At 56.9% G+C, this 26801-nt stretch overlaps 2 protein-coding genes across 3 annotated transcripts; one reads left to right on the top strand and one right to left on the bottom strand.

Moving 5' to 3' along the window:
* Positions 1-251: 251 nt before the first annotated feature.
* On the top strand, positions 252-3612 carry PAQR6 (progestin and adipoQ receptor family member 6). 2 transcript variants are annotated; one of them, XM_028090036.2, is made up of 8 exons: positions 252-339; positions 933-1010; positions 1454-1581; positions 1678-1883; positions 2072-2198; positions 2590-2686; positions 2776-2926; positions 3203-3612. In XM_028090036.2, exons 2-8 carry the CDS (start codon positions 960-962, stop codon positions 3475-3477), a joined length of 1035 nt encoding a protein of 344 aa, XP_027945837.1. In that variant the 5' UTR covers positions 252-339; positions 933-959; the 3' UTR covers positions 3478-3612. The 2 variants fall into 2 exon arrangements, with proteins under 2 accessions (XP_027945837.1, XP_027945838.1); XM_028090037.2 differs by lacking the exons at positions 252-339; positions 933-1010 and adding an exon at positions 1015-1091.
* Positions 3613-4275: 663 nt separating this feature from the next.
* BGLAP (bone gamma-carboxyglutamate protein) lies at positions 4276-26505 on the bottom strand. The gene is given in 9 exon segments (XM_028090331.2): positions 4276-4507; positions 4655-4724; positions 4834-4872; positions 5002-5166; positions 6301-6309; positions 7599-7798; positions 8756-8856; positions 9475-9580; positions 26311-26505. Coding segments are annotated over 9 exon segments (981 nt in total). The 5' UTR covers positions 26472-26505; the 3' UTR covers positions 4276-4377.
* Positions 26506-26801: the final 296 nt, after the last annotated feature.

Raw genomic sequence — 26801 nt, 5'->3', positions numbered from 1 at the left:
CCTCTGCCCCGCAGGGCTGCCAGCACCCAGCTCGAAGGCGGAGAGGGCCTGGCAGGAGCAGAGGCTTGGGGGACCCGCCCACGGAGTGAGGTCCCCAGTGCGCGGCACACACGCAGACCGCCACCGGGGGAGGCAGGAAGACGGGCGGGGCCGGGCTGTATTGTTGCCGCGCGGTTTTGGCCGGGACGGGGAGGGTCTTATTCTCCCTCCCCCGGGGCGGCTCCACCCGCCCGGCTGGCCCAGCCCCTCCACTGGTGCCAAGGAATGTGCCTGGGAGGGGCGGGCGGGGCAGCGGAGCCGCGGCCGCCTGGAGGCAGCGCACAGGTCTGCAGCTGAGAGGTACGGGTCTCAGGAGGGCCGGGGACCCCCGGGGCACATGAGAAGTCCTTAGAGAAGAGCCAGACACCCCGCTAATTCGTTGCCCCTCCCACAGCCATCTGGCCTCTCCAGGAGTTCTCGGCAGCATCATCCGCTGGCTGTGCTCAGCCCCAGCTCTGTGGGCCAAGGGGCGTTCTGGTGGGGGGCAGGGGGTGCGTGAGCGCTCTCCACACTGACCTCCCCGACTCAGGCTTCCCTAGAGACAGAAACTGGAGGCTGGGGACCCGGATCCAGGGTCTGGGGCTACTAACAGAAGCCGCCTTCGGGCTGGGGAGCACCCTGCGCTCAGTCTGTCCTGGGCTGAAGCCGAGCAGCCCCTGGGGCCGGGGGCGGGGAAACGGGGGTGGGGTGGGGGTGGTGCTGAATAGTCCAGGCCGGGATGGAGAGGGGGTCACGTGGTAGGAGGACGGGGAGGCCAGCTCCCACCCACTCGTACGCGGGCGGGCACATACCACCCTGGTTCCCAGTGACCAGGTCCGGCCTGGACCAGGGTGAGAAGGGGCCTGTGGATGGGGACAGATACCTGATGCCCTCACCCCGCACTTTGTCTCTAGGTCACAGTGTGGAGGTGCCGGGCCACCATGCTCAGTCTCAAGCTGCCCCAGCTCCTTCGAGTCCACCAGGTCCCTCGGGTGAGGGGCTTGACCCACCACCTCCCACTCCCAGGCTACTGACGGGGGCAGAGGCTCTTCCCTTTGAGCAGTTGGGCATGGGTGAGGGGGGCTCCTTCCTGCAGCCCGTCTTATGCCTGCCATCCCTCTGCTCTCTAAGGAACCTGGGGCCACCCCTCCCCAGAGCCCAGAATTCTCCTCCACCCAGAGTCCCCTTCTTCCCCGGCGCCCCAGCCCATCCGTCCTCTCTGGGCCCCTTCCCGCTGCCTCCTCGCTTTCTCCTCTGCTCTCTGGGTACTTGGGACTTGCGGTAAGATGGGGGTCGGATTTGGTTTGGCTTTGGGGCCGTGGTGCCCTCCAGCCCGTTCTCTTCGACGCCGCTTGCACAGATCTCTCACGGGGAGGAAGGAGCGGGCCCAGTGACGCCCCTCCTGTGTCCACCCCCCCCACCCCGCCACGCACAGGTGTTCTGGGAAGACGGCATCATGTCTGGCTACCGCCGCCCCACCAGCTCAGCCCGGGACTGTGTCCTCAGCTCCTTCCAGATGACCAACGAGACGGTCAACATCTGGACTCACTTCCTGCCCACCTGGTGAGCGGCGCCCCGAGGGGGTCCTCGACGGGCAGGGGCCGGCGGGCCCGCGGGCGTGGCGGGTGGGCGGCAGGCCTGAGCTCCTGCCCGCCGCAGGTACTTCGTGTGGCGCCTACTGGCGCTGGCGGGGGGCCCGGGCTTCCGGGCGGAGCCGTACCACCGGCCGCTGCTCGTCTTCCTGCTGCCCGCCTGCCTCTACCCCTTCGCGTCGTGCTGCGCGCACACCTTCAGCTCCATGTCGCCTCGCGCGCGCCACATCTGCTACTTCCTGGACTACGGCGCGCTCAGCCTCTACAGCCTGGGTGAGCGCCCCGGGGTCGGGGCGGGGCCGGGGCGTTCGGGGGCGGGGCCGGGGCGGGCCCCGACCGCTCTAGGGGCGGGGAGGGGGCGGGCCCCGGAGTGCTGGGGGCGGGGCCGGGCGCGGGCACTCGGGTGTGGGGCGGGCGCGCCCTTGGGGACCCCAGCTCCAGCCCCGCCCCTTCCTCCCCAGGCTGTGCCTTCCCCTATGCCGCCTACTCCATGCCGGCCTCCTGGCTGCACAGCCGCCTGCGCCAGCTCTTTGTGCCTGCTGCCGCACTCAATTCCTTCCTGTGCACCGGCCTCTCCTGCTACTCCCGGTGGGTGCTCCGCCGGTGCGGAAGGGGAAGGCGGAGGGACAGGACAGGGCACGCCCCAGACACACCGGAGCCCGGCGATGGCGCATGTGCGCCTCCGGCTCTGGACCGACAGTAGCAACAATGGCCCGGCTTATTGAGGACTCACCGGGTGTCGCTCCGGCGGGCCAGCACCATACCTGCGCTGTCTCCTTGAATTCTCACAGCCAGCCTAGAGGGCGCAGGTGTCTACCAACCTCACAGATGTGGCCATTTCCAGGGGGGTCACATGCCCTAAGGGCTTTCACAGCCACTAAGCTACAGTAACATTCCATCTTGGCCAAAGGACCCCTGACCTTCGGTGACCACCCCCCCGAGAAAGGATGGTAACCAGCCTTTCCCTCCCGCCTCCCAGGTTCCCGGAGCTAGAAAGCCCTGGGTTCAGTAAAATCCTCCGCACGACTGCCTTCGCCTATCCCTTCCTGTTCGACAACCTCCCCCTCTTCTACCGGGTAAGGGAGGCTGGGGCTCCTGCTCTCCCTGCGCCCCAGACCCTCACTCCCAGAGGCCCTCTCCACCAGCTCTGCTTGTCCTCTGCCAGCTTGGACTGTGCTGGGACAGGGGCCCCAACTGCGGGCAGGAGGCGCTGAGCGCCAACCACCGCTACCACCTCCTCTGTGCGCTGCTCACTGGCTTCCTCTTCGCCTCCCACCTGCCCGAGCGGCTGGCCCCAGGACGCTTTGACTACATTGGTGAGAGCTCAAGAGTGGTCCCCATCCAGGAAGGGGTGAGGGGACACAGCGTCCCAGAGCACAGAGTGAACAGAGTAGTGGGGTATCACAGCCAGGGAGAGTGCCCGGGCTCCGGGCTTCCCCCCTCCTCAGATAAACTAGTAGCGTGTGTACCGGGGGCCTTGTAGGTTCTCTTATTCCCAGTTCAAGGGGCAGCCCGCCCAGACAATGAAGTAGGGCAGCTGTGGGAGCGGGGCCCGTGCCCTGAGCCGCCCACCCCACCCCCACCCCCAACAGGCCACAGCCACCAGCTCTTCCACATCTGTGCCGTGCTGGGCACCCACTTCCAGCTGGAGGCAGTGCTGGCTGACATGGGATCTCGCCGAGCCTGGCTGGCCACGCAGGAACCCCCCCTGGGCCTGGCGGGCACGGTGGCCACGCTGGGCCTGGCGGCGGCCGGGAACCTCCTCATCATTGCTGCCTTCACAAGCTCCCTGTCTCGGGCCCCCAGCACCTGCCCTCTGCTGCAGGGCAGCCCCCTGGAGGGGGGCATGAAGGCCAGACAGCAGTGAGGCCCTATCTCTGAGCCCGCCCTGGGGGAAGGCAGAGGCCAGGCCCCGGTGCTGGGGAGGAGCCCCAACCCGGGTCTGACGGAGGTGGGGCACGTCGGAGCCTGGAGCCAGGAGTGGCTGCGGAGAGAGTGCCGAGGAGAGGAGGGGGCGGGGCGGTGCCGAGGAGAGGAGGGGGCGGGGCGGTGCCGGCAGCAAGCAGGAGGCTCAGCAAGGGTGCGCTCAGCGGGGCCGGGGCAAGTGCTGAGGGTCTGAGAGGGGCAGTGCGTGTGTCCAGGCTGGAGCTGGGGGCAGGGAGGTGCCGGGATCCTGACACCTGGTCCTGTTCCTGCCTGCAAGTCTCTGCCAAGCCCGGGGGATCCCTAACACGACTAACCTAGGCCCACCCCGCGTGCTCGTGCGCCCGGCCCGGAGACCCGCGGCCGTCCTCGCCTCCCAAACCGGGCAGCACCATCTCCTGACAGCTCTCGGCCCACCGGGAAGAGTCTGTCTGCCCTGGTCACAGCTGTGTGCTCAAGGTGTCCAGGCCTTTGGGTCTATGTGGGTGTCCCGGGTGGTGCGGGGGGTGGGGTGGGGGAGGGGTGCTGGGCTAGAGGGGGAACCCTAATAATTAGACTTTTACGAAGCTCCTTTCGATGCTTCCAGACGAGGCGGGTACAAATAAATCAGTCGACAGCAGACTTGGGGAAGTACTTTCTGAGACTGAAGAGGGTACACCTCCTTTCCACTCCCATCCACAACCATCCCCCCAAACTCCACAGATGGACAAAGACTCGCAGCCCCACAAATTCCTCTTCCGGAGTTTATTCTGGAGCAGCTGGGATGATGGGGACCCCACACTTGCGGGGCAGGGGGGCCAGGGAGAGGGGAGGGGAGCCGGGGTTGGGGGGGTTGCTGCCCTCTCTAGACTGTGCCATAGAAGCGCTGGTAAGCGTCCTGGAAGCCGATGTGGTCAGCCAGCTCGTCACAGTTGGGGCTGAGCTCGCAGACTTCCCTCTTGGGCTCCAGGGGATCCGGGTAGGGGGCTGGGGCTCTGACACACCAAGACAGCGGCATCAGCCTCCACGACAAATGCCTGCCCTCTCCTCCCATGGCCCTGGGGGGGGGGTCCGCCGAGCCCCGGGCAGGGGGCTGCCCTCTCCCTGCCCATCCCCCAGGCTGGGCCCTGGACAGCACTCACCCCAGCCCGGAGTCCAGGTAACACCGGAGCCTCCTCACCAGCTCGCTGCCCTCCTGCTTGGACACGAAGGCTGTGGAGCAGAAAAGGCAGGGATCAGGTGGCTCAGGGTCTGGGAGGCACGTGGCGGGCAGCCCCATGGGGTGATGCGCGCCCGCCCCTGACCAGGCCCTGCCTCATACCTGCACCTCTGCAGGACTCCACACCGCTGGGCTTCGCATCTGCAAAGGAGAGGGCCCGGTTCACCCCTGCTCGGTCCCTGGGGTTCCCCCACCAGGACAGAGCCTGCAGGAGGGTGCTTGGACCGGAAGTGGGGGGAGGGGAGGCCGGGCCTGAGCCGGGGCACTCACCCGCCATGCCAGCCAGGCACAGTGCGGCCAGGGCCAGTAGGGGGAGGACTGTCACGGGCCTCACGGCAGGAGTGTCCTGTCTGTCCGTGTCTGGGGGCGGCTGCCGGGCTGCTGCTGGGCCTCAGCTGGTCCGATTCTGGCCGTGCGGCCAGCACCCTTTATACTCTGGGTTGTGCCCTGGAGGCGGCGGGGGGGGGGGGCGGCGGCGGCAGCGGCACCCACCATATTGTGGGTGGGTCACGGGGGGATCTGCCAGGGCTACTTGGAAGCCATCCGCCCCAGCTCTGAAGGCCAAACCCCAAAGGATGTTGTGGTTGGAACTAGAGCTGCCTGGGCAGGCCCAGCCCCTCCCCAAGGGGTGTACCCCGTCCCCAGCTCCAGCCTCAGTTTGAGCACCAGCAGGGCAGGCCGGGAGAGGCGGGAGGGGAGCCTGGGGAGAAAGGGGGCTCCAGGTCTAAAATAGACTCCAGTAGAGCCGGGCTGCCTCTGGAAGGCTGGGATTTGCACTGTTGGCCCTGAGGGCAGGAGCCAAACCGCAGGGAGGAAGGGGCCGGAGGCAGCGATGGTTCATCCGGAGGCAGAGGTGCCCTGCCCCTGCGGCCAGCAATGCCCAGTAATGGCAGGCCAGGGACCCGAAACCGTCCGAGGTGGGCTGTCAGATAAAAGACAGCTCTTCTGTTCAGGGCAGTGGGGACCCTCTCCCGGAATCCCTCGCATGGGGGAGAAGCAGGGCCTGTGAGGAGCTGGGAGACGGAGCGCGCCTCTGACCCTCTGACCCTCCTTCTGCCCTGGCGGCCTCCTCGAGGTTAACAACTGTAGGGGCCTGTCTATCAAGACACAGACGTCCAGCCCGAAAAACCCCATCCCAGCACAGCCGAGGGCCACGTCCACTCAGCCCCGCCTGCAGGGAGGGTGTCCTCGAGCCCGGCCTCACTGCCCACCCCACGGCCTGCGGCCGGGCATGAGGGGGGTCTCACGTGTGAATGCTGCAGCCCCACTGGGCTCTGGTCCAGGCAGGAAGGTGGCCAGCAAGGGCCCCCTGACATCTGCCTGAGTGTCCCCAGTGCCCCCAGACAGACCCAACCAAGCCTCCGCGGGGTGAGGCCCTCTCCAGGGAAAACAGTTTTGCGCCCCACGTGTACCCATCCACTTCACCGGCCGGTCAGAGGAAGCGCCCATCTGCGTGCGCGTGTGCACGCTCACCATGCGCAAGACTGAGGGAGGCCCGCCCGGGGCTTTCTCACAATGAGTCCGAGGGGCAAAGAGAAGAGGGTGGGACCCGGGGGTCCTGGTCTCCACGCCGAGGGGCTCGCCGTTCCCCTGCACGTGACGGTCGGGTGAGCCCCCGCCAGCCCAGCCCAGCCCGGAGGCTCTCAGAGCAGCGCTGGGGCCTTGCGGGGGGCCTTGGCCCAGGAGAGGCTGGAGAGGCCCGGCAGAAGCAGCAGCCTCACAGATTACAAGGGAGGAAGTGGAGGAAGTTTATTTATGGATGTGGGGAGAACACGGCACGGTCCCTCGGGCTGACTGGCAAGGGGGCAATCAGGGCAGACCGAACACAGACTCCCGGAGCCAGGTCCGGGGGCGCTCAGCAACGGGCGCGGCAGCCGGCTGGCCCTGACCCGGAGGACAGAGAGCCCGGTGCCTGATTCCCAGCACGGGAGCTGGCCGACAGTCCTCAAGTTAGAAGAAAACAGGGAAGGGTCTGAAAGGGGTGAGGGGCTGCGTGTGTGACCCCAAGGGAGCCCCAAAGCAGGAGAGACAGTCGGGTCTCATCCCCCAGCTCATTCCATCCCTGCTCAGGGACTGGGCATGATTTCAGTGGTCCTCAGAGGCAGCTTGCCCAGGCCCTTGACCCCGACCGCCCTGGTCTGGCCGCCGCCTCCTCACTCGGGCTCCCCCAGCACACCCAGCAGCTCCGTCTGTTCTCTGCGCAGGGCCTGGAAGAGGAGGGGACGAACGCGGCTCGAGAAAACCCAAACGCTTCCTCCCACTCGGCTCGACTCCAGGCCTCTCTCCCCCGGGACGGTGTGGAAGGAGTGGCTGCCTGCTGCCCAGGGCCCCGGAGCCGGGGACGGGGTGAGGACAAGAAGAGCCACTGGGCCTGCTCCTGCTGCCGGCTCTCCAAGGCTCGGGGACCCGGGAGCCAGGGATCTGGGGACCCACTGCTGTGAGGAACAGGAAGGCCCGCCCCAGGAATGGACCCACCAAGTGGTTATAAGTAAACACAAGTCGGCCATCCGGATGACGGAGCGAGCCCAACAGTGGTGCAGCCCCTCGAGCCCTGCCCACAACCCTGGACTGGAGCCACTCTTTGAGAGAGAGGAAGGGAGAGAGGGAGAGAGGGAGAGGGGGAATCTCAAGCAGACTCCTCGCTGAGTGCAGGGCCGACATGGGGCTCGATCTCATGACACTGAGATCACCACCTGAGCCCAAACTGAATTGGACACTCAACTGGCTGCACCCCCCCCCGGGGCACCCCCTAATGTGCACGTTTTAAAGCTCCTGGGGATCGGTCACGTGGAGAACCCCACAGCCACGGAGCACTAACCCTAACGGGAGGAGCCGGTCCCTTGGGCCGGGGACCATGCCTGGGACACTCACCTGCCAGGCCTGCTGCCGCGCCCTGCCCTGCCGCCGCAGCTCCTGCACCCGCCCCCGCCCGGCCAGGACGGCCTCGGCCAGCTGCCTGTTCTCGGCCTCCTGTCTGTGCACACGGCGCTGCAGGGCGTCCCGCTGCTGCACGAAGTAGGGCACCAGGGCGCTCCGCATGTCTTCCTCCGGGATCCCACTGGGGCGCCTGCGATCCCACCGGGGCCAGTGGACGGGGTGGGGGGGCGTGTGTGGGTGAGGCCACCGTGGCCTCCCACCTGCAGCCTCCAGTGGGGCGGGCTTCCACTGGTACACTCACCGGCTGGCGCTCAGCTCGGCGCCCAGGGACCCCCTCTCCCCGCTCTCCCTGCCCACGTCTGCACCCAAGCCGGCCCAGCTGCATGCACCGCCCCCCATGTCTAGCGCTCCAGGACCGGAGGCGACCTTCCAGCTACTGCCTCTGTCCGTGGGACCCTGCGCACCCGCTCCTCAGACAGTGAGCTGGAGACTGGGGGACCCGGAGGGGCCCCAGCAAGTGCTGGCTAACGTGGGAAGATGAGGCAGGCGGGTCTGGAGTCAGGAGGACGGGGGTCCTGAAAGCTCAGAGCGAGGGGATGGGTTGGTTCCAATGGGCAGTGGGGTGGAAGCCACCAGAGGTTCTTTAAAAAATTTGTTTTCAGCTCTAAAACTCATTTCTCTTATGTGTTAAGATCACAGAGCATAAAAAAATTGGAAAGCAAAAGGAAGGTGTTTCCTGGCTCTGGCCTAAGACAGTTCAGGCAGGGAAGGTCGGGGGAGGCAGGAGCTCGGCGTGGGACGCCCCAGGCCACAAGGCTGCCCGCAGGGACGTCAGCCCCCAGGGCAGCAGCTCTGTTCAGCACTGAATCCCAGGCATGTAAAACCGTTTGGGGCGTACAGTAGGTGTCCCCTAAATACTGTTAAATGGACAAGTGAATAAAACCCAGACGCCAGGCCCGCCTGACAGAGACTGCAAATCCACCCTTCCACCTCCTGCCGACGGGCAGATGGGTCCTGAAATGAGCCCCCTGCAAGGACGGCCTCCCCCGGTCGGCCCCAAGCCCCAGACAGCACGCGCCGGCTATGGGGCTCTTCTCCTTCCCCGGAGGGGAGGACGGGCTTGGCACGCCCCCGAGGCCCTTCTCACCAGGCCGGCTCCGTGCGGTCTTTGCCTTCTTGCACGATCTTGTCCAAGGAGCTCAAGACCGCTTCCAGGTTCCCCTCCGCTTTGATCTCAGAGATTTCCTCCTGAAGAGCAAGCAGGAAAGAGCTCTAATGACACCAGACAAGGCCACAGTGAAAACAGACCAAGCCGTGGGCAGGACTCAGTAAGATCTGGGCTGATTCCGGTGTCTTTGTCCCAACATTCCAACTTCCCTCCATGTGACTTTAATAACTAAAAACAGGAAGTATCAAATGGAAAACATTTGAGAAGAGCCTGCCCAACACCTTGGGATGCTGCAGCCCCAGGCCCAGCTGCTGGTGCCACAGACACACCCTGGTGCTTCCTGCCCGTCCCCCCCCCGCCCCGCCCCGGAGCACGAGGGCACGGGAATGGAGCCCTCCGAAGAGATCACCATATTCCTTAAAGACACGAACACAGTCCTGTCATCTTTGGTACTCCCTGTAGCACACAGCTCCACGGAATTGCACAGTTAAGTGTCTCCTCTGCACCTGGCCCTGCACCAGGTGCTGGGGATGCGAGGAGGCCAGGAGCCCCTGCGGCAGACAGCACGGGGACATGGCACTGGACCACGAGAGGAGGGACACGCCGGGGAATGGACGGCGGCCACGGCGGGCAGCTCTGAGCACTGAGGACCCAGACGGCCCGAGCCAGCGCCCCCTGCTGTGTTCCTTGCCACTCACCCGGACAGATGTCTGCAACTGGGTGACGAGCTTGTCATAGATTCGCTGTGTCATCTCAGGCTGCAGCTGGTAGAGGTGCTTGTAACAGTCAGTGAATCTCTGGTAGCTGGCAGGAAGGAGAGACAGTAAGATGGAGGGTCACATGCACAGCTAGCCTGCCCCCCCCGGCCGTGGGGCTCGGGGTCCAGTCAACTCCACGGCCCTGGGTAATGGCTGTGGGTGCGAGAGGCCTCACCTGTCCCCAGGGAGAGAACCCACAGCCTCCTGACTCCAGACCCGCCCGCAGCCCTGTCCCTCAGCAGAGCCCAGCCGAGCTCAGGCCCCCCCCCCCGTCCAACCAGCTCCCAGGGGGCGCTGCTGCTGGTGCGGGCCGCGGTCCTTGAGGAACTCTGGTCGTCCCCGCCCCCTCGCCGGGCTGGGCCAGGGCAGGGCACGCGGCCGCAGGCAGAGGTAGCCTTCGTCCTGGAAGGAGCCACACGGGAGGGATGCCCCTTTTGCAGGATGTGACTACACGTGCTGGAGGCAATGTCTCCAGCTCCCAGCCATCGTGGGGGCCCTGGCCTGAGGGCAGAGTTCATCCCCTAAGGAGGCTGAACGGAAGAGAAGAACTGGGGTGTCTGAGGACATCATCAAGCTGCTGAAGACACCAAACTAGAGCCACCCCACCTTGGGGCTGCTAGTTAGCAGGGTAATGGATTCCTCTTACTGTTCACGCCATTTAAAAAAATTTTTTTTAATAGATTTATTTATTTGAGAGGGAGAGAGCGTGAAAGAGAGCGCACAAGCAGGGGGAGTGTCAGGCAGAGGGAGAAGCAGGCTCCCCGCTGAGCAGGGAGCCCCACGTGGGGCTCGATCCCAAGACCCTGAGATCAAGACCTGAGCCGAAGGCAGACGCTTGACCGACTGAGCCACCCAGGCGCCCCTGTTCATGTCTTTTAGAATCAGGCCTCTGTCACTGGCAGTTGAGAGCTGGGTCCCTGATCCACCCTCGTAGCTGGGAAGGTCAGAGGGTACCCAGGACGCTCCCAGTGGCTTGCTCTCTTAAAAGTCTCTTGCCTTTTGTCTCCCCACTCCCTGCGTTCTTGTGTCTCTACCTTCTCCCTCGGGCCCTTCACCTTCTGCCAAGGTTCGGCGCTGCCTGCTGTGCTGGCCGCCAACCAGGTACTGGGTGTTCTGCGGGGAGGGAGGCTGCACGGCCCTCCTGGAGCTTCAGGCAGAGAGAGATGCCAGCAGACACAGAAACACACGTGACCATGGGGACGGCCACTTGTGGAGGGCGCTTTGAAGGAAAAGGGTCTTGGGATCATCTTTAAGCCGGGGTGGGGGGTGTTCAGTGACCTGCAGGAAGTGTCTGAGCCAGGGAGTCCCCAAGCACGTAACAGCCCACATCTGTGCTCAGCTGTGGGTCCGGATGCTCCTCAGCTGTGTGGTCAGGCTGGGGGGCCATGGGACACACAGGGGATTGGGTCCCTGGAAGCCGGCGCCTAGCCCCCACCCCACCCGGGGAATCACTGCTGGTCCCCCCTTCTCATGGCTCTCGGCCTCCCTGCCCAGGTCCTGCCCTACACAATGTCTGTGGAGCGGGTGACACTCGAGAGCGCACAGGGGCTTGCAAGGGACACCTGCTATGTTTTCAGGAAATCTGTGAGCCTGCTGTTCAACACGGCCGCACTGAACACTAAGTTATATAATCTGGCAGTAAATGTTAAAAGAAATGGTACTAACTACTCAAAACACACGACTTCCTAACGCAGCACATCCTCGGTGCTCTGGAGACAGCTGACACCCTCTGTGTGGAAACACTCTGTAAGGTCCACCACCACCATCTCTCTGGCACTCTGGATTGAGCGTTTACACCTTGGCAACTGGCAAACGCAGTAAGCCTGGGCTTTATTTTTGGAGGGTGGTTGCAAGCCTCTGCCGGTGGCTCCACAGGAGGGGACGGTCTCTCCCTGTTGTGACGGTCCACACTGGACGCCGACACCCCGTGGGGGCTAAACCTTGGCACCCGTGGCCAGGGCACGGGACGGATGGCGGGCACCCTTCAGCCTCGGTGGGGCCCCAGGCATCTTGTGTGCCGCCAGCCCCCCTCGCCACGCAGTCTGTGGCTACACGAGGAATGTGGGGACGCAGGACGCCTGCCCAAGTGGGGCTGGAACTGAAACTGGGTAATTGTGGCTTGAGATGGGCTTGGCTTGGACACTGGAGATCCTGTTCCTCCACCCGGCCCACTTGACGGCAGAGGGTCTGAGTAGGCCCCTGTCCTGCACTCAGGCAGCCAGCAGCGGCGAGGGCCCGGGGCAGGGGCCGGGGGCCAGCCGTCTGCGCGCCAGTGCTGCGCGGAGCTCTTCCCACAGCCCCGATGGGCTCTGAGGACTCAGTGAAAGTGAAGCCCGTCCGCACAGATCCCCAAATGGTGAATGCCTGCTGCACGGGCATGGAGGGAAGGCAGCCAGACTGGAGGCTGGTGTCAGCGAGACAGGAGGACGGGATCTTCGCTTTGTTTCCAGTCTTACTGCGATATAATTGCCTCCTTGTATAAGGCACACAGCATGATGCTTTGACTCACATATACAGTGAAGTGATGAGCACAGAAAGTGTAGTCAACACCCATCACCAGCTCACAGAGACACAAAAAACAGGGAAGAAAAGCTTTCCTCGTGATGGGAATTCTTGCAACAGACGCTCTTCCCAGAGTGGCGTGAGCTGCGGTCATCGTGGTGGACACTGCACGCCCAGGGCTTCCTCATCCTCTAGCTGGTGCGCGTGCCTTTGTCCACCTTCCTCCAACCCCCCCCCCCCCAGGAATTCCCTTCTCGAGAGCCAGGGCAGGCTTGGGAATGGTTTAAATGCCCTTGTCAATCTCCTAAAAAAATACTCTAAGGGAGAAGCAGGAAAAGTGATGCATTTTAGAAAACATGCCGGGCCGCCCTGCCGCCTGCAACGTCACTAGGATCACTGGGATTTCCGGGTGCCCAGAACTGTCTGATGCGGCTGCGGACCAGCCCCGCCCCCAGCACCCTGGACTCCAGGCCAGCAGGCACGCACTGCTGGGGCGGGGGAGCCCTCGCTCATGAGCAGCCCCGGTGGCCCCTCTGCAAGTCCCCTTTGGCTCTCTGTTGGAACGGTGCCCTGGCCTTGGCCTTCCAAGGGTACGCATGGGGCTACCCAGCTGCGTGCTGGCTACGTGCACTGGGTCTGCGGAATCTGGCCTGCCTGTCTGGGTTCAAATCCTACCTCTACCGCTCATCAGATGAGTGATCTGTGACTACTTCTTTACCTTTCCCAGCCTCAGGTTCTGCTCTGTCAAGTGGCGATAGTAAGTGTGTCCGCGCTCACAGAATTACTGTGAGGTCACATATGTAAAGTACTTAGAACAGTGCCCAGCTCACTGACAAGCGCCACGCTAGCTACAATTAGTATCCCTAATTTCAGGAAAACAGTCCTCACTGCCCCCCTCAGAGGTGCCGAACAGTAAGCTGGCTTCCGGGATGGGGCGCCTGGGTGGCTCAGTCGTTGAGTGTCTGCCTTCGGCTCAGGTCATGATCCCAGGGTCCTGGGATTGAGCCCCGCATCGGGCTCCCTGCTCAGCAGGAAGCCTGCTTCTCCCTCTCCCACTCCCCCTGCTTGTGTTCCCTCTCTTGCTCTGTCTCCCTCTGCTAAATAAATAAATAAAATCTTAAAAAAAAAAAAGTTAGCTTCCCAGAGTTGAGAAGTCTCCTTGCAGAAGGCAAGTGCTTTGTAAAAGGGTCCTGGTGGCAGATGCCTGCACAGAAGCCAGCCCAGTGGCAGGAAGAACCCACTGGCCCCACGACAGAGAGATGCTAAGTTGTGCCCCCCGCAAAGAGGGCTACATTTATCATCAAAGTTACTGTTTCAAATGTATTTACTGAATTTATTAATGGATTTTAATCTAGTTTTTCTCTTATACTTTTTTGTTAATTTTTTAAAGTAACCTCTATGCCCCATGTAGGACTTGAACTCACCACCCCGAGATCTAAAGTGGCCTGCTCTTCAATCCTTCCTACACAATATTTCATTAACTGCACTAAAAACTCACTGTAAACTGAGTTATCACACATTTATTATTTTATTTTAAGATTTTATTTACTTATTTGAGAAAGAGGGAGAGAGCACGAGCGGGAGGAGGGGCAGAGGGAGAGGGAGAAGCAGGCTCCCCGCTGAGCAGGGAGCCCGATGCAGGGTTCGATCCCAGGACCTGGGACCATGACCTGAGCCGAAGGCAGATGCTTCACTGACTGAGCCACCCAGGCACCCCATTAGCACATAAGTTTAACTTAAAAAAAATTAACTTCAAAATACTGAAGCTCAGGGATGCCTGGGTGGCTCAGTCAGTTAAGCGACTGCCTGCACCAGGCTCCGTGCTCAGCGGGGAGCACCTGCTTCTCCCTCTGCCAGCTGTTCCCCTGCCTGTGCACACGCGCGCTCGCACTCTCTCTGACAAATAAATAAATAGAATCTTAAAGAAATATACTGAAGCCCAGAACCAAGCCCTCGTGGTCTGTCAAGGTGGGGGTTTGCAGGTGGCTCCGCGGGTTCACCCGGGCTCTGCTGGCCTGGTGTGCAGCCTGGCGGATTGCGGCCCCGCCGAACGCCCCTTCACGGGCTGCCCACCAGAGGGCGCCTTGGTCCCAGCCCAGGGATGGGGCGCACAGCGCCTGGGACAGAGGCTGGGGTGCCCGACACAGCAAAGGTCTGCACACTCCCCACCACCCACCCACGGGAAGGCTGCCCCGCTGCGCTAGCAGGTGCTCTTCGGTCAGCTCCTTCCCGCTGCCCTTCCTCAGGCCCGGGTCTGCTGGGCAGCCCTTGCCTAAGAAAGAAAAGGGAAGCCAAAATGAGAAATGCTCTTTGATGGCAGCACAAGTCTGTGATTTATGACAACCGTGGCAAAAAGTTACCTTTTAAAAATTAATCTTCATTAGGGGCGCCTGGGTGGCTCAATTAAGTGTCTGCCTTCACCTTGGGTCATGATCTCTGTGTCACCCCCCCCCCGCCCCCCGCATCGGGCTCCCTGCTCAGCGGGGAGTCAGCTTCTCCCTCTGCCCCTCCCCCTGCTCATGTGCACCCTCTCTCTCTCTCAAATGAATAAATAGGCCCCCTGGGCTAACCTAACCCTTTATTGCTTGGATTCCCTTTGGAAACTACTAGAAACTTAATAGTGAGAACCTGAAATTGAGATACTTTTTCTGAAAAAGACTTCTGATTTGATAAATATTAACACAAAGATACAAAAAAATTCCATCAAGATAATTGTACAGTAGTCTCCCTTATCCACGGGGATACATTCCAAGACCCCCAACAGATGCCTGAAACTGTGGATAAACCCGACCCCTATATATACTATGCTTTTTCCTGAACATTCATACATACCTATGATAAAGTTTAATTTATAAACTAGGTACTGTAAGAGATGAACAACACTATAAAAATAATTGTTCTATAAAATATACTTATAACAGCATACTGCAATCAAAGTTGTATGAATGTGGTCTCTCTCTCAATACGTTTTTCTTTGGTGGGGCAGAGAGGGATTTATTGGGGTTTCCTGAAGAGAGCTGGGATTGCTGAGGTCTGGAATCACTCATCCAGGCCATCCAGGGAGTGGCAGCGTGTTCCCACGTGCCAGGGGCTGCACAGACCGTGATAAAGATGAGCAGCAGCATTCCGGGCCCGCGGGTGGTGCTCAGTTGGCACGGGGACCTGAGCAGTAAGGTCTGGGTGGAGGAAGAACCACCTACTCCTTGTGGCCAGGCGTTCAGTCACCAGATGGTGGTGGGGGGCTTCCTATGACACACAGTACTCACACACTTGTCACGCCTAGAACCTCAGGGATCCGAGGCATGCCTCCCACCGGAGGCGGGGTCTGGGTCACTGGGAGGTCTCTCTCTCAATATCCTACTGGACCACATTCACCTTCCTTCTTCTTGTGATGCTGCCCAATGATGAGATGCCCACGTGGCGAGATGAGGGAGGTGAACACCGTCAGCATGTGACAGACTGTTGGGCTACTCCTGACCGTCTGGCCGGACGTCAGAAGGAGGGTCATCTGCTTCCGGGCCACGGTTGACCATGACTGACCCCGTGGATGGCCATTCTGGGGACACGGGGGACTACTGTATTCGTGGATTCACCTGACAAACACCGAGCATCGATGGCGCGCCAGGCCTCACTCAACGTACAAACGCACAGATGCCCAAGTAGGATCCCTGCCCTCAAGGGGATACTGTGACAAAGGGAAGACGGGTCCATCCCAGGAAGACAGGATAGCAGAGGGGGCTCACAGGGAGCTCAGGGAAGATGCCTCGGAGGAGGCAAAGTCTGAGACCCAAGCGGGAAGCAGGAGTCGGCCAGAGGACAGGAGGAGGCCCAGGCGGTGGGGGAGCTGCAGCGGACACGTGAGGAAGTCGACTGCAGCGCATGGAGGGAAGGAGGTCCTAGCAGGGAGAAGCGGCCAGTGGAAAGAGCAGATCACTGCAGAGGAGCTCATGGGCACGTGTGTGTGTCCACGTGCATGTGTGTGTGCACCCACGGCCCTGACCACAGCTGAACAGGGAGGGGCCGAGGAGTAATGGCCCCGTGTGCTGAGCTGATTCTGGAAGCCATCCTGAGCCAATTAACCCGTTTAAGTAGGAGAAGGACATGCTTCAAAGTGAGCAGTACGGGAGGGGGCAGGACTGGGGCTGGAGGGCCAGGCTGGAGGCAGTGGCAGCAACGGAGTGAGATGGGGGGCCTGAACCTGAGCACTGGCACACAGGAGGGGAGGAAGAGGCTGAGAGCGAACTGCTTCAACGGGGCTCGGTGGCTGGCTGGAGCGAGGGATTAGTGAGCACGCCCAAACCTCTGGCTTAGAGAACGGGCACACAGTGGTATCTTCTACCAAGCCAGAGACCGCAGAGGGAGCAGCTGTCCTGTCTCCACCATGCTGAGCTTAACGGTTCTGTGAGACACCAAGGACAGTCCGGGAGTAGACTGCTGGAGCCTGACGCTTGGCGGAGAGATGCAGCCTGGGAATCCTCATGGACTCCCCAACTATCTACTGTGTGTCTCCTGGGCGCCAGGCACCGCGATCAGCTTGAGTGCAGAGCGGTGAATCAAACAGACCCGACCCTGTCGTTGTGGTTTACGTGGGGGACACGGACAAGGGAACTGTGCACTGTCAGAGAGCTAGGGGGGCATAAACTAAGGTGTCGTGATAAAGAGAGTAACCAGGGGAGGAAGGTGGCTTTAAAGAGGGTCACCAAGAGATGGAGGAAAACCATTCCTGGCGGAGCAGACCTCAATTGCAAATGTCCTGAGGCAGAAAGCTCTTGCTCTTCCAGAAGAGGAGGAGGTCTCCCCGAGGTAACAAGTCATAGGCGGGGGCCGGAGAGCGCGGGGCCTTGGAGGCCAGTGCAAGGAGCCGTGCAGACACTCAAGGGCTGTCAGAAGCAGCAAGCCATCCAATGAGATGTGATCATTCACGTGTGGAGGGACATGAGGAAGGGCCAGCGCTCACATATTCAAGGACGAGGAGACAAAGAGGAGCCCAAGAAGGTAGAAGGGCAGAGACTGCGGGGAAGCCAAGGGACAGTGTCAAGGACAGAGGAGTGGCTAAGCAGCGTCAAATGCGACAAGGAGAGCAAGTAGACAAAATATGAAAAAATATCCACACTATTTAGCAACAAAGAGTTATTTTTAGTTTTTAAAGATTTTATTTATTTATTTATTTGACAGAGAGAGACACAGCGAGAGAGGGAACACAAGCAGGGGGAGTGGGAGAGGGAGAAGCAGGCTTCCTGCCGAGCAGGGAGCCCGATGTGGGGCTTGATCCCAGGACCCTGGGACGGTGACCTGAGCCGAAGGCAGACGCTTAACGACTGAGCCACCCAGGTGCCCCTAGCAAAAGAGTTATTAATGACCTTGAAAAGAACGTTTCAAGGGAATGGCAGCAGAGCTGCTTCCAGCTGAGACAAAAACCAGAGATGGGGGACTAGTGCCTAGAAGAGAGAGGCCTGCAGCCACAGCCTTGGATGTGAGGGGAGTGACACCGAGAGAGTGACACCGAGGGGTACGCAGGACTGGGCGGCTCTCAGCCAGATCCACAGACGCAGGAACTCCTCCTGGTGACCTCAGTTTTCTCTACGGACCAGGTGCTGGGGATCATTCTCACGGCCAGGGCACAGGGGCAGGGCGCAGGGGTGCAGGGGAAAGGCCTGAGGGGCACGATGGACATTTCCAATAGCTGCTGTGGAGAAGGGGAGAGGACTGGCGGGGTAGGAGGGGCGGGGGTAGGAGGAGAGGCTCCACTGAGCTGCTCCACCGGCTGGGGAAGGGCAGAGGGTGAGGGCGGAAACTGACCTGGGCTTGGCCAGGCGCTGGGAGGAGGGAGCAAAGGTGCAGAGAAGCCCGAACCTGTACAAACAGCTCTTAACCCCAGGCCTGTTTCTCCCCCCAGCTCCTGATGGATGGCACCACCCGCCACCCAACCACCCCAAGGGGGGGTCCTGGGGTCCGCATCCCTCCTCTCTCCTGCATCCCACCCCCAGTCGCCTCCGTCTACCCCACCTCGGCAGTTAGGCACGGGACTCCGGGATGACAAGCTTTTTAGGGTCAGACGGAATGCTTCAGACTTTAAAAAAATGGAATGATTAAAAAAAAGAGCCCAGACTAAATTAATAATTGTCATTTTTAAATGACTATAAAATGTGGGGCGCCTGGGGGGCTCAGTCGTTAAGCGTCTGCCTTCGGCTCAGGTCGTGATCCCGGGGTCCTGGGATCGAGCCCCGCATCGGGCTCCCTGCTCCGTGGGAAGCCTGCTTCTCCCTCTCCCACTCCCCCTGCTTGTGTTCCCTCTCTCGCTGTCTCTGTCAAATAAATAAATAAAATCTTTAAAAATAAATAAATAAATAAATGACGATAAAATGAAACATGTCGCAATTTTATTTTTTTTAAGATTTTATTTAAGGAACGTCTATACTCAATAGACAGGCGTTTGAACCTACAACCCTGAGATCAAGAGTTGCATGCTCCACCCACTGGGCCGCTAGGCAACCCTAGTCAACTGCAATTTTAATACAATTAGAGAAAAATCATATTCATGTGGGATCTGCATGCTTCCCTCCATAACCTGATTTTAAAATTTACCATTATGTGATCATTTTCCCATGATTAGACGTTATTCAAACTAGAATTTTTTTTTTTAAGATTTTATTTAAGAGAAAGAGAAAGCACAAGGGGGGGAGGAGCAGAGGAAGAGGGAGAAGCAGGCTCCTGGCTGAGCAGGGGGCCCGATGCAGGGCTTGATCCCAGGACACTGAGACCACAACCGGAGCAGATGTTTAACCAATTGAGCCACCCAGGCGCCCCTACTGGATGCTTTTTAAAGACATTGACACACAAGGGGCGCCTGGGTGGCTCAGTTAGTTAAGCGACTGCCTTTGACTCAGGTCATGATCCCGGCATCCTGGGATCAAGTCCTGCATCGGGCTCCCTGCTCAGTGGGGAGTCTGCTTCTCCCTCTGACCCTTTCCCCTCTCATGCTCTGTCTCACTCTCTCTCAAATAAATAAATAAAATAAAAAAAAAAAGACATTGACATGAGTTGGAGTCTCAAAAAAAATCAGTCTAGAGCCTCTAGAAAGACCGTAGATAGTCCTGCCAACAATCTATTCCTCTGCAAAGCAGAGTACCTTTAAAGTCATTGTATTCAGAGCATTACAAATAAATGAATAGAGATTTTTAAATCGGTGGAGATATCTCAAACATGAAGAAAAAAAAAAGGATCAGTCATGACTTTAAGAAACATCAGGGGCATCTGGCTGGCTCAGTCGGTACACTGTGTGACTCTTGACCTCAGGGTCGTGAGTTCCAGCCCCATGTTGGGAGCAGAGATTACTAAAAATAAATAAACAGGGGCACCTGGGTGGCTCAGCTGGTTGGGCGACTGCCTTCAGCTCAGGTCATGATCCTGGAGTCCCGGGATCGAGTCCTGCATGGGGCTCCCTGCTCAGCGGGGAGCCTGCTTCTCCCTCTGACCCTCCTCCCTCTCATGCCTTTCTATCATTCCCTCTCTCTCCCAATACATAAAAATATTTAATTAAAAATAAATAAATAAATAAAACATAAATTGTGACTGGAGATTTTGAAAAGAAATGGATGGCTCAATCAAAAAGATTTTCTTAATGAGCATATAAAAGATTTTAATAAAACTCAAAAGTTGAAACTGATAGTAAGTATAGAATTTTACGCCCAGGAAACAGAAACCACACATTCTTTTCAAGCACACATGGAACATTCACAAAAACTGCCCACATACTGGCCATATGATTTCAAAGTGTCAAAAGTTCCCCCCAAAATCAGTGTCATACAGACCATGTGATCTAACCATAATGCGATAAAATTAGAAGTCACAACAAAAGGATAACTTTAAAAAAAAATCACATGTCTGGAAACTAAATAACATACTACTAAATAATCATTGGGTTAAAGAAGAAATCATAAGGAAAATTACAAAGTCCATAAGTTTAAATGACTACGTCCACATATGAAAGAATGGAGTTGAACCCCTTTCTCATACCACACACAGAAACTAAACTCAAAACGGATCAAACATAAGATCAAAAACCATACAACTCATTAGAAGAAAACACAGGTGTAAGTCTCCATGACCTTGAATCAGACAGTGGTTTCTCACATATGACACTAAAACCACCCGCAACCAAAGAAAAAATTCTCTGCAACTTTTTATCTAAATAAATACACATTAATAAGTGATCTAAATTGGACTTCTCAAAATTAGAACTCTTACAAGTTAACAGTAAAAAGACAGCCCACTTAAAAAATGGGCAAAATATGGGGCACCTGGCTGGCTCACTCAGTGGAGCATGCAACTTGATCTCAGGGTTGTGGGTTCAAGCCCCATGTTGGGTGTAGAGATTATTTAAAACTAAATAAAGGGGCCCCTGAGTGGCTCAGTTGGCTTTCTTCGGCTCAGTTCATGATCCTAGTTTCCTGGGATCGAGCTCTGCATTGGGCTCCCTGTTCAGCGGAGAGTCTGCTTCTCCGTCTCGCTCTGCCCCGCGTTCGTGCTTGCTCTCTCTAGCGCTCTCTCTCTCAAATAAATAAAATCTTCAAAGACAAAAATAAAATGAAAAAAATTATATATAAATAAATAATGGGCAAAATACATGAATCAACATTTCTCCAAATAAGATACAAAAATGGTCAATAAGCACATGAAATGTGCTCAGCCTCGGTAATCCTTAGGAAAATACAAATCCAAGGCACTGTGAGATACCACTTTATGCCCGGCTACGGGCTATCATCAAAAAGACAGACAGTGGGGCGCCTGGGTGGCTCAGTCGTTAGGCGTCTACCTTCGGCTCGGGTCATGGTCCCAGGGTCCTGGGATCGAGCCCCACATCGGGCTCCCTGCTCCGCGGGAAGCCTGCTTCTCCCTCTCCCACTCCCCCTGCTTGTGTTCCTTCTCTCACTGTGTCTGTCAAATAAATAAATAAAATCTTAAAAAAAAAAAAAAAAGACAAACAGTAAGGAGCGTGGGTGAGGATGTGGAGAAATCGAAACCCTTGCCACACCTCAAGCTGGTGGAAATGTAAAATAGCACAGCTGCTTTGGGAAAGTCTGGCAATTCCCCCAAAAGTGAAACCTAGAGTTATTACATGAGCCAACAATTCCACTCGTAGGTGTATCCCCAGGAGAGCTGGACACTTGTTCAGTGATGCTCTCCGCAGCATTATTTTAACAGACAATAGGGTGAAAACTGCCCCACCTGGGTGTCAGTCAATGCAGGATAAACGAAATGTGGTAGGGAAAGCCACACAACAGAATACAATTCAGTCATAAAAAGGAGTGACGTATTGACACGGGGGACATGGACAAACCCTGAAACCATTCCTTATGCGAAGTGCGAGAATGTGGACACATCAAGCCAGGTGTGGTATGCTCTGTACAGATGAAATGTCCAGAACAGGCAGAGGCACACAGACAGAAGGTAGACGGGTGACTGCTGGGAGCTGGGATGAGGAATGGGAAGTGACTGCTAACAAACACGAGGGGCAATGAAAATGTTCTGGAACCAGAGAGTGGTGATGGGTGCACAACTCTGTGAATGCGCTCATTGTGCACTGTGAGGGTCAATTTCATGGTATAAGAATTTATATCTCAATTAAAAACTTAAATGACTATGAAATATGAAATACCAGAATTTGTAGAAACCAGCAAAAGTACTCATACGAAAATTTATAGTTTTTTTTTTTAAGATTTTATTTATTTTGACAGAGAAAGACACAGCAAAAGAGGGAACACAAGCAGGGGGAGTGGGAGAGGGAGAAGCAGGCTTCCCGCCGAGCAGGGAGATGGATGCGGGGCTCAATCCCAGCACCCTGGGATCATGACCTGAGCCGAAGGCAGACACTGAACGACTGAGCCACCGAGGCGTCCCTATAGTTTTTCTTTTTTTTAAGATTTTACTTATTTATTTGCCAGAGAGAGCGAGAGCACAAGCAGCAGGCAGAGGGAAAGGGAGAAGCAGACTCCCCACTGAGCAAGGAGCCTGATGATGCGGGGCTCGATCCCAGGACCCCGGGATCAGGATCTGAGCCCAAGACAGCCGCTCAACAGACTAAGCCACCCAGGTGCCCGGAAAATTTGTAGTTTTAAGCACATTTTTCAGAAAACAAAAAAAAGGCTGAAAAAGAAAAGAGCTAAATATTCAACTCAAGAACTTGGGAAAGGACTAACAAACCTAAAGAAATAAAAACAAATAAATAATAAAGATAAAGATAGATTTCAAGGATATAGAGACTCATAATAAACCTCAAAAGTTTTTTTTAAAAGCCAATTCTGTAAAAAGATTAGTAAGACAGAGAGAACTCTGCCTACACAAAGTCCAAAAAAGAGAAACAGCATATAATGGAAAAGGGGAAAATAATAAAAATTTAATTTAAATAAAAATTTAAAACATTTTGAAAAGTCAGAATATAACAGACAAAGGAGACAGATTTGGGTCGGGGGGATGCCTGTAAAACAGCAATTCTGTCACAAGAAGAAATCAAATCTGAGCTGACTTGTAGCCATTACAAGAAACCGCTCCATGCCAGACGTCTGCAGTGCCCTCTGGAGGACACATCCAGCATCACGGCTCTTAACGCCCGCTGTCCTCAACCACGCCCAAAAGTTCTTGGCCTAAATGAGCTCTTGCAAATTTTTTCTTTTTAATGAAAGATTTTATTTATTTATTTGAGAGAGAGAGACAGCAAGAGAGGGAACACAAGCAGGGGGAGTGGGAGAGGGAGAAGCAGGCTTCCTGCCAAGCAGGGAGCCCGATGCGGGGCTCGATCCCAGGAGCCTAGGACCATGACCTGAGCCGAAGGCAGACACCTAACAACTGAGTCACCCAGGTGCCCCTCTTGCAAACTTTTAAGACACAGATAATCCCAATCTTATATAAATTGTTTCAGAAGAGGGAGTACTGTCCAAGTCCTCATACATGGCTAATAGATCTTTGATTCTATAAACAAATAAGGACAGTAAAAAAAAAAATTATAGGTCCATTAACTTACTAGCATACGAACACAGATCTAACTAAATCTAACAGTGTATTTTTGAAAAGATTTTATTTTTAAGTAATCTCCACCCAACGTGAGGCTCAAACCCACAACCCCAAGATCAAGAGTCACACGCTCCCCTGACTGAGCCAGCCAGGTGCCCCCTAACAGTGTATTTTAAAAATGCACCATAATCAAGTACATTTATTCCCAGAATGCAAAGATGGTTTAACTTCCACAAAATCAACCAACGGAGATCACCAATATTAATGAACTAAAGAAAAATTCAAGATCATCTCATTAAAGGAAGAAAACATTTGATAAAGTTCAACATCTAATTATGACTCTTCAGGGGCATTTGGCTGGCTCAGTCAGAAGAGCATGTGACTCGATCTCTGCGTTATGAGTTTCAGCCCCATGTTGGATGTAGACATTACTTACATAAACAAACACACTTAAAAAAATAATTGTGACTTTTTAAAAACCTCTCAGAAAACTAGAAACACACAGGGACTTTCATAATTTTCCAAAAATACGTACCAAAAACTTAAACACTGTGGAGAACTTTAGGAAAAAGGCAAAGATGATTACATCACTGTTTGCTACAAGTCCTTGATGACAATGTGGGTGAATCTCACAAAGGCAATGTCAAGGAAAAGAAGTCAGACATAAAAGATTACAAACCACAGGATTCCATTTAATAAAGTGGGGGAGGAGGGGCGGAAACCCAGGCAAAACTAATGTCTGGTTAACCGAAGTCAGGAAGGTGGTTACCCTTTCAGCTGAAGGAAAAGATGGGAAGGGGGCATACGAGCACTTCCTGGGGTTGTTTCTTGATCTGGGTGCTGGTTACATGGGTGTGCTCGTTCGTGAAAATGCTATCAAGCTGAACATTTATGATTTGTGCATTCTGAGGGAAGTTATACTTTAATAAGAGTGGAGCAAGACTGCTAGATACAACTATCTTACAAAAAGCAACAGTTTCTCTGAGTCATCAGTAACTAATGTTAAAAAAAATAGAGAATATTCACAATAGTAACAGAAACTACGAAGGACTAGGTAGTGACCTAGTAAAGAATGCATGAGTTCTTTTTTTTTTCATTTTTTTATTGTTATGTTAATCACCATATATTACATCATTAGTTTTTGGTGCAGTGTTCCATGATTCATTGTTTGTTCATAACACCCAGTGCTCCAAGGAATGCATGAGTTCTTTAAAGAACTTTAAAACTCTACAGAAGGGGCGCCTGGGTGGCTAAGTCAGCTAAGCGTCTGCCTTCAGCTCGGGTCATGATCTCAGGGTCCTGGGATGGAGCCCTGAGTTGGGTTCCCTGCTCAGCGGGGAGCCTGCTTCTCCCTCTGCCTCTGCCTGGCGCTCCCCCTGCTTGTGCTCTCTCTGTCAAATAAATAAAATCTTAAGAAGATGAGTCTGGGGGCGCCTGGGTGGCTCAGTTGGTTCAGCGACTGCCTTCGGCTCAGGTCATGATCCCGGAGTCCCGGGATCGAGTTCCGCATCGGGCTCCCTGCTCAGCGGGGAGCCTGCTTCTCCCCCTGACCCTCCCCCCCCATATACTCTCCCTCTCTCTCTTTCTCACTCTCTCAAATAAATAAATCTTAAAAAAAAAAAAAAAAAGAGTCCAAAAAAAAAAAAGCTGGAGGAAATGAGTAGGCAGCTGTCGGAAAAGAAAGCCATATGACTGACAAGCGTAATGAGGGTATGTCCCAAGCTGTGAGGCAGCAGGGGTGTTACAACCACCGTGGGGCAGCCCTCTCCACACCTTCAGAGCGGCAGGAGTTAGAATGGTGGACCCCGGTGCTGGTGAGGATGGAGAAGACTGGAACAGCCTCTCTGGAAAGCAATCTGACAAGCCACAGGTAGGTGTAAACCCCAGAATCCAGGGGCCCCTCTCCGTTATCTAGGTCCAGAAATGCCAGCACTTGTGCAAGAGCATGGACAAGGACAGTCACCTGGGCATGACCTGTGGAAGCGGGGTCCGGAGGCAACCAGGGGTCTGTGACCAGGGGATGGGGAAGCGCTGGATGCGAATCATGGAATGAAAAGCAGCCTGAGAAGCCCTGAACCACATGCACTTACAGGACGTGGTAAGATCTTTTAAAAAAAAAAAAAATGGTGTTGAGTGAAAAAAGCTGTATGCAGCTCAATCATCATTCATATAAACTTAAAACATGCACAGACAAAACAACATATTTTACAAGGAAGCGAACATACTCAAATGTCACTTCTTGCACTCATGCTAACCCAGACGCCCCCATCCCACTGCTCTATTCCTTTACCCTGATTTAGTTCTCTTTATGGCACCAGTGCACCTTCTCCAGGAGAGCAGGGACCTTCCTGGCCCCTTGATCACAGGTTCATCTCCAGCTCCCAGAACATAGCCTGGGACACTGTAGACGCAAATGAATAATCGGAGGACATAGAGCCAATAGAAAGTGGGGCCTATGGAGAGGGGAGAGGAAGACAAGAACGAGCGGGGCGGTGGGGGACACTAAAACCAAGAAGGGACCTCGCCTGGACAGATCTTGGTGGTGTCTTATGACGGCTCCATAAAAATAATTACAAATTGTTTTATCAAATTAATTACTCTGGAAACTAGGTCCTGCACGAAAAGGCCGCTACCTCCCCTCCCCCAGCAGACCTGACTACCTCAGGGCCTTTGCACAAGCTATGTCCGTCGTCTGTAGGCTCTCCCCCATCCCTCCCTGCTCCAGGTTCCACTCAGTGTCACGTCCTCGGTGGGCTCCCTTCCCCGAGCTGCCCTCCACGCCATCGCCTGCCCGCCATCTCAGCAAGCGCCGTGCCTACTCTGCCCCCTGCCCGTCTCCACCCACGGACGCGCGCCAGGAGGGCGCTCGTACGTGCGCGGACTGAACCCGCGGGCGCAGGGACGGCCGCAGCTCTGTGCCGGACTACGGCGCGGGCCGCGCGGGGAGCACGGCCACAGCACCGCCCGCGGGGGACACGGCGCGACCCCCGCGCGGACGGCCCACGACCCGCCTGCACTTCCGCCTCGGGTCGTGGACACCCCACACCTCCCCAACCGCCGTCCCGCACAACGGGGCCCGGGCCGCGGGTGAAAAGAGCGCCGAGCTCCCCGCTCCGCCCCCGGACGGAGCGCGCGAGACCACGTGACTGTCGGCACGCCGGCCAGTCACAGCCCGGGCACGAGGCCCCGTGACCAGGCCGCCGCCAGCGCCGCCGCGCCCCCTCCCCTGGGCCTCTCGCACGCCCGTAGCTTTGTGCCCCTTACCTCCCGGCGGCGACCAGCTTCTGGAGGAAGGTATCCACCAGAGTGTCGAGGAGCTTCACCCTCGGGATGGTGGCGCCGGGGGGCCCTGATTCCGGACACGACCCCTCGGGCCCCTTTTCCTCACGGCCGCTCTCTGCGTTGACGCTGCGCGCTGCGGCCATGTTGAAGCCAGACCGCCAAATCTGACGGGCTCGGCCGCCCCGCCCACCGGGGCCCCCGATTGGGCGGCCTCGGCACCGGGCCCCCTCCGGTTGGAAGCGGCGGGTGTCCATCACCGAGCCGCTCGGGGGCGGGGAGCCGCGCCGGCAGCCGCGCGCCCCGCCCCCGCGTGCTCCTTGGGCGGGCAGGCGGAGTGAGAGCAAGCCACAGCTCGGGGGCTCTCGATAGAAACTTTTAATTACGCGCCAGGGACTTCGTACAGTGTAACAGTGAGTGTCCGCCGCTAATGTCCCCGGAGTCCAGTCCCGGCGTCCCACGTTCCGTCCCGTTCG

This window comes from Eumetopias jubatus, unplaced genomic scaffold (genome assembly GCF_037043125.1).
Source record: "Eumetopias jubatus isolate StellerSeaLion01/CBP00866 unplaced genomic scaffold, mEumJub1_p1.0 scaffold_12, whole genome shotgun sequence".
NCBI lineage: Eukaryota > Metazoa > Chordata > Mammalia > Carnivora > Otariidae > Eumetopias > Eumetopias jubatus.
The sequence above is the reverse complement of the archived record's forward strand: the minus strand, read 5'-3'. Positions and strand labels throughout refer to the sequence as shown.

Coding starts and splice junctions, on each gene's coding strand:
- PAQR6 (XM_028090036.2), top strand. CDS start 960: ATGCTCAGTCTCAAGCTGCCCCAGCTCCTTCGAGTCCACCAGGTCCCT. Junction 1,884..2,071: donor GCTCAGCCTCTACAGCCTGG/GTGAGCGCCCCG, acceptor CTTCCTCCCCAG/GCTGTGCCTTCCCCTATGCC. Junction 2,687..2,775: donor ACCTCCCCCTCTTCTACCGG/GTAAGGGAGGCT, acceptor GTCCTCTGCCAG/CTTGGACTGTGCTGGGACAG.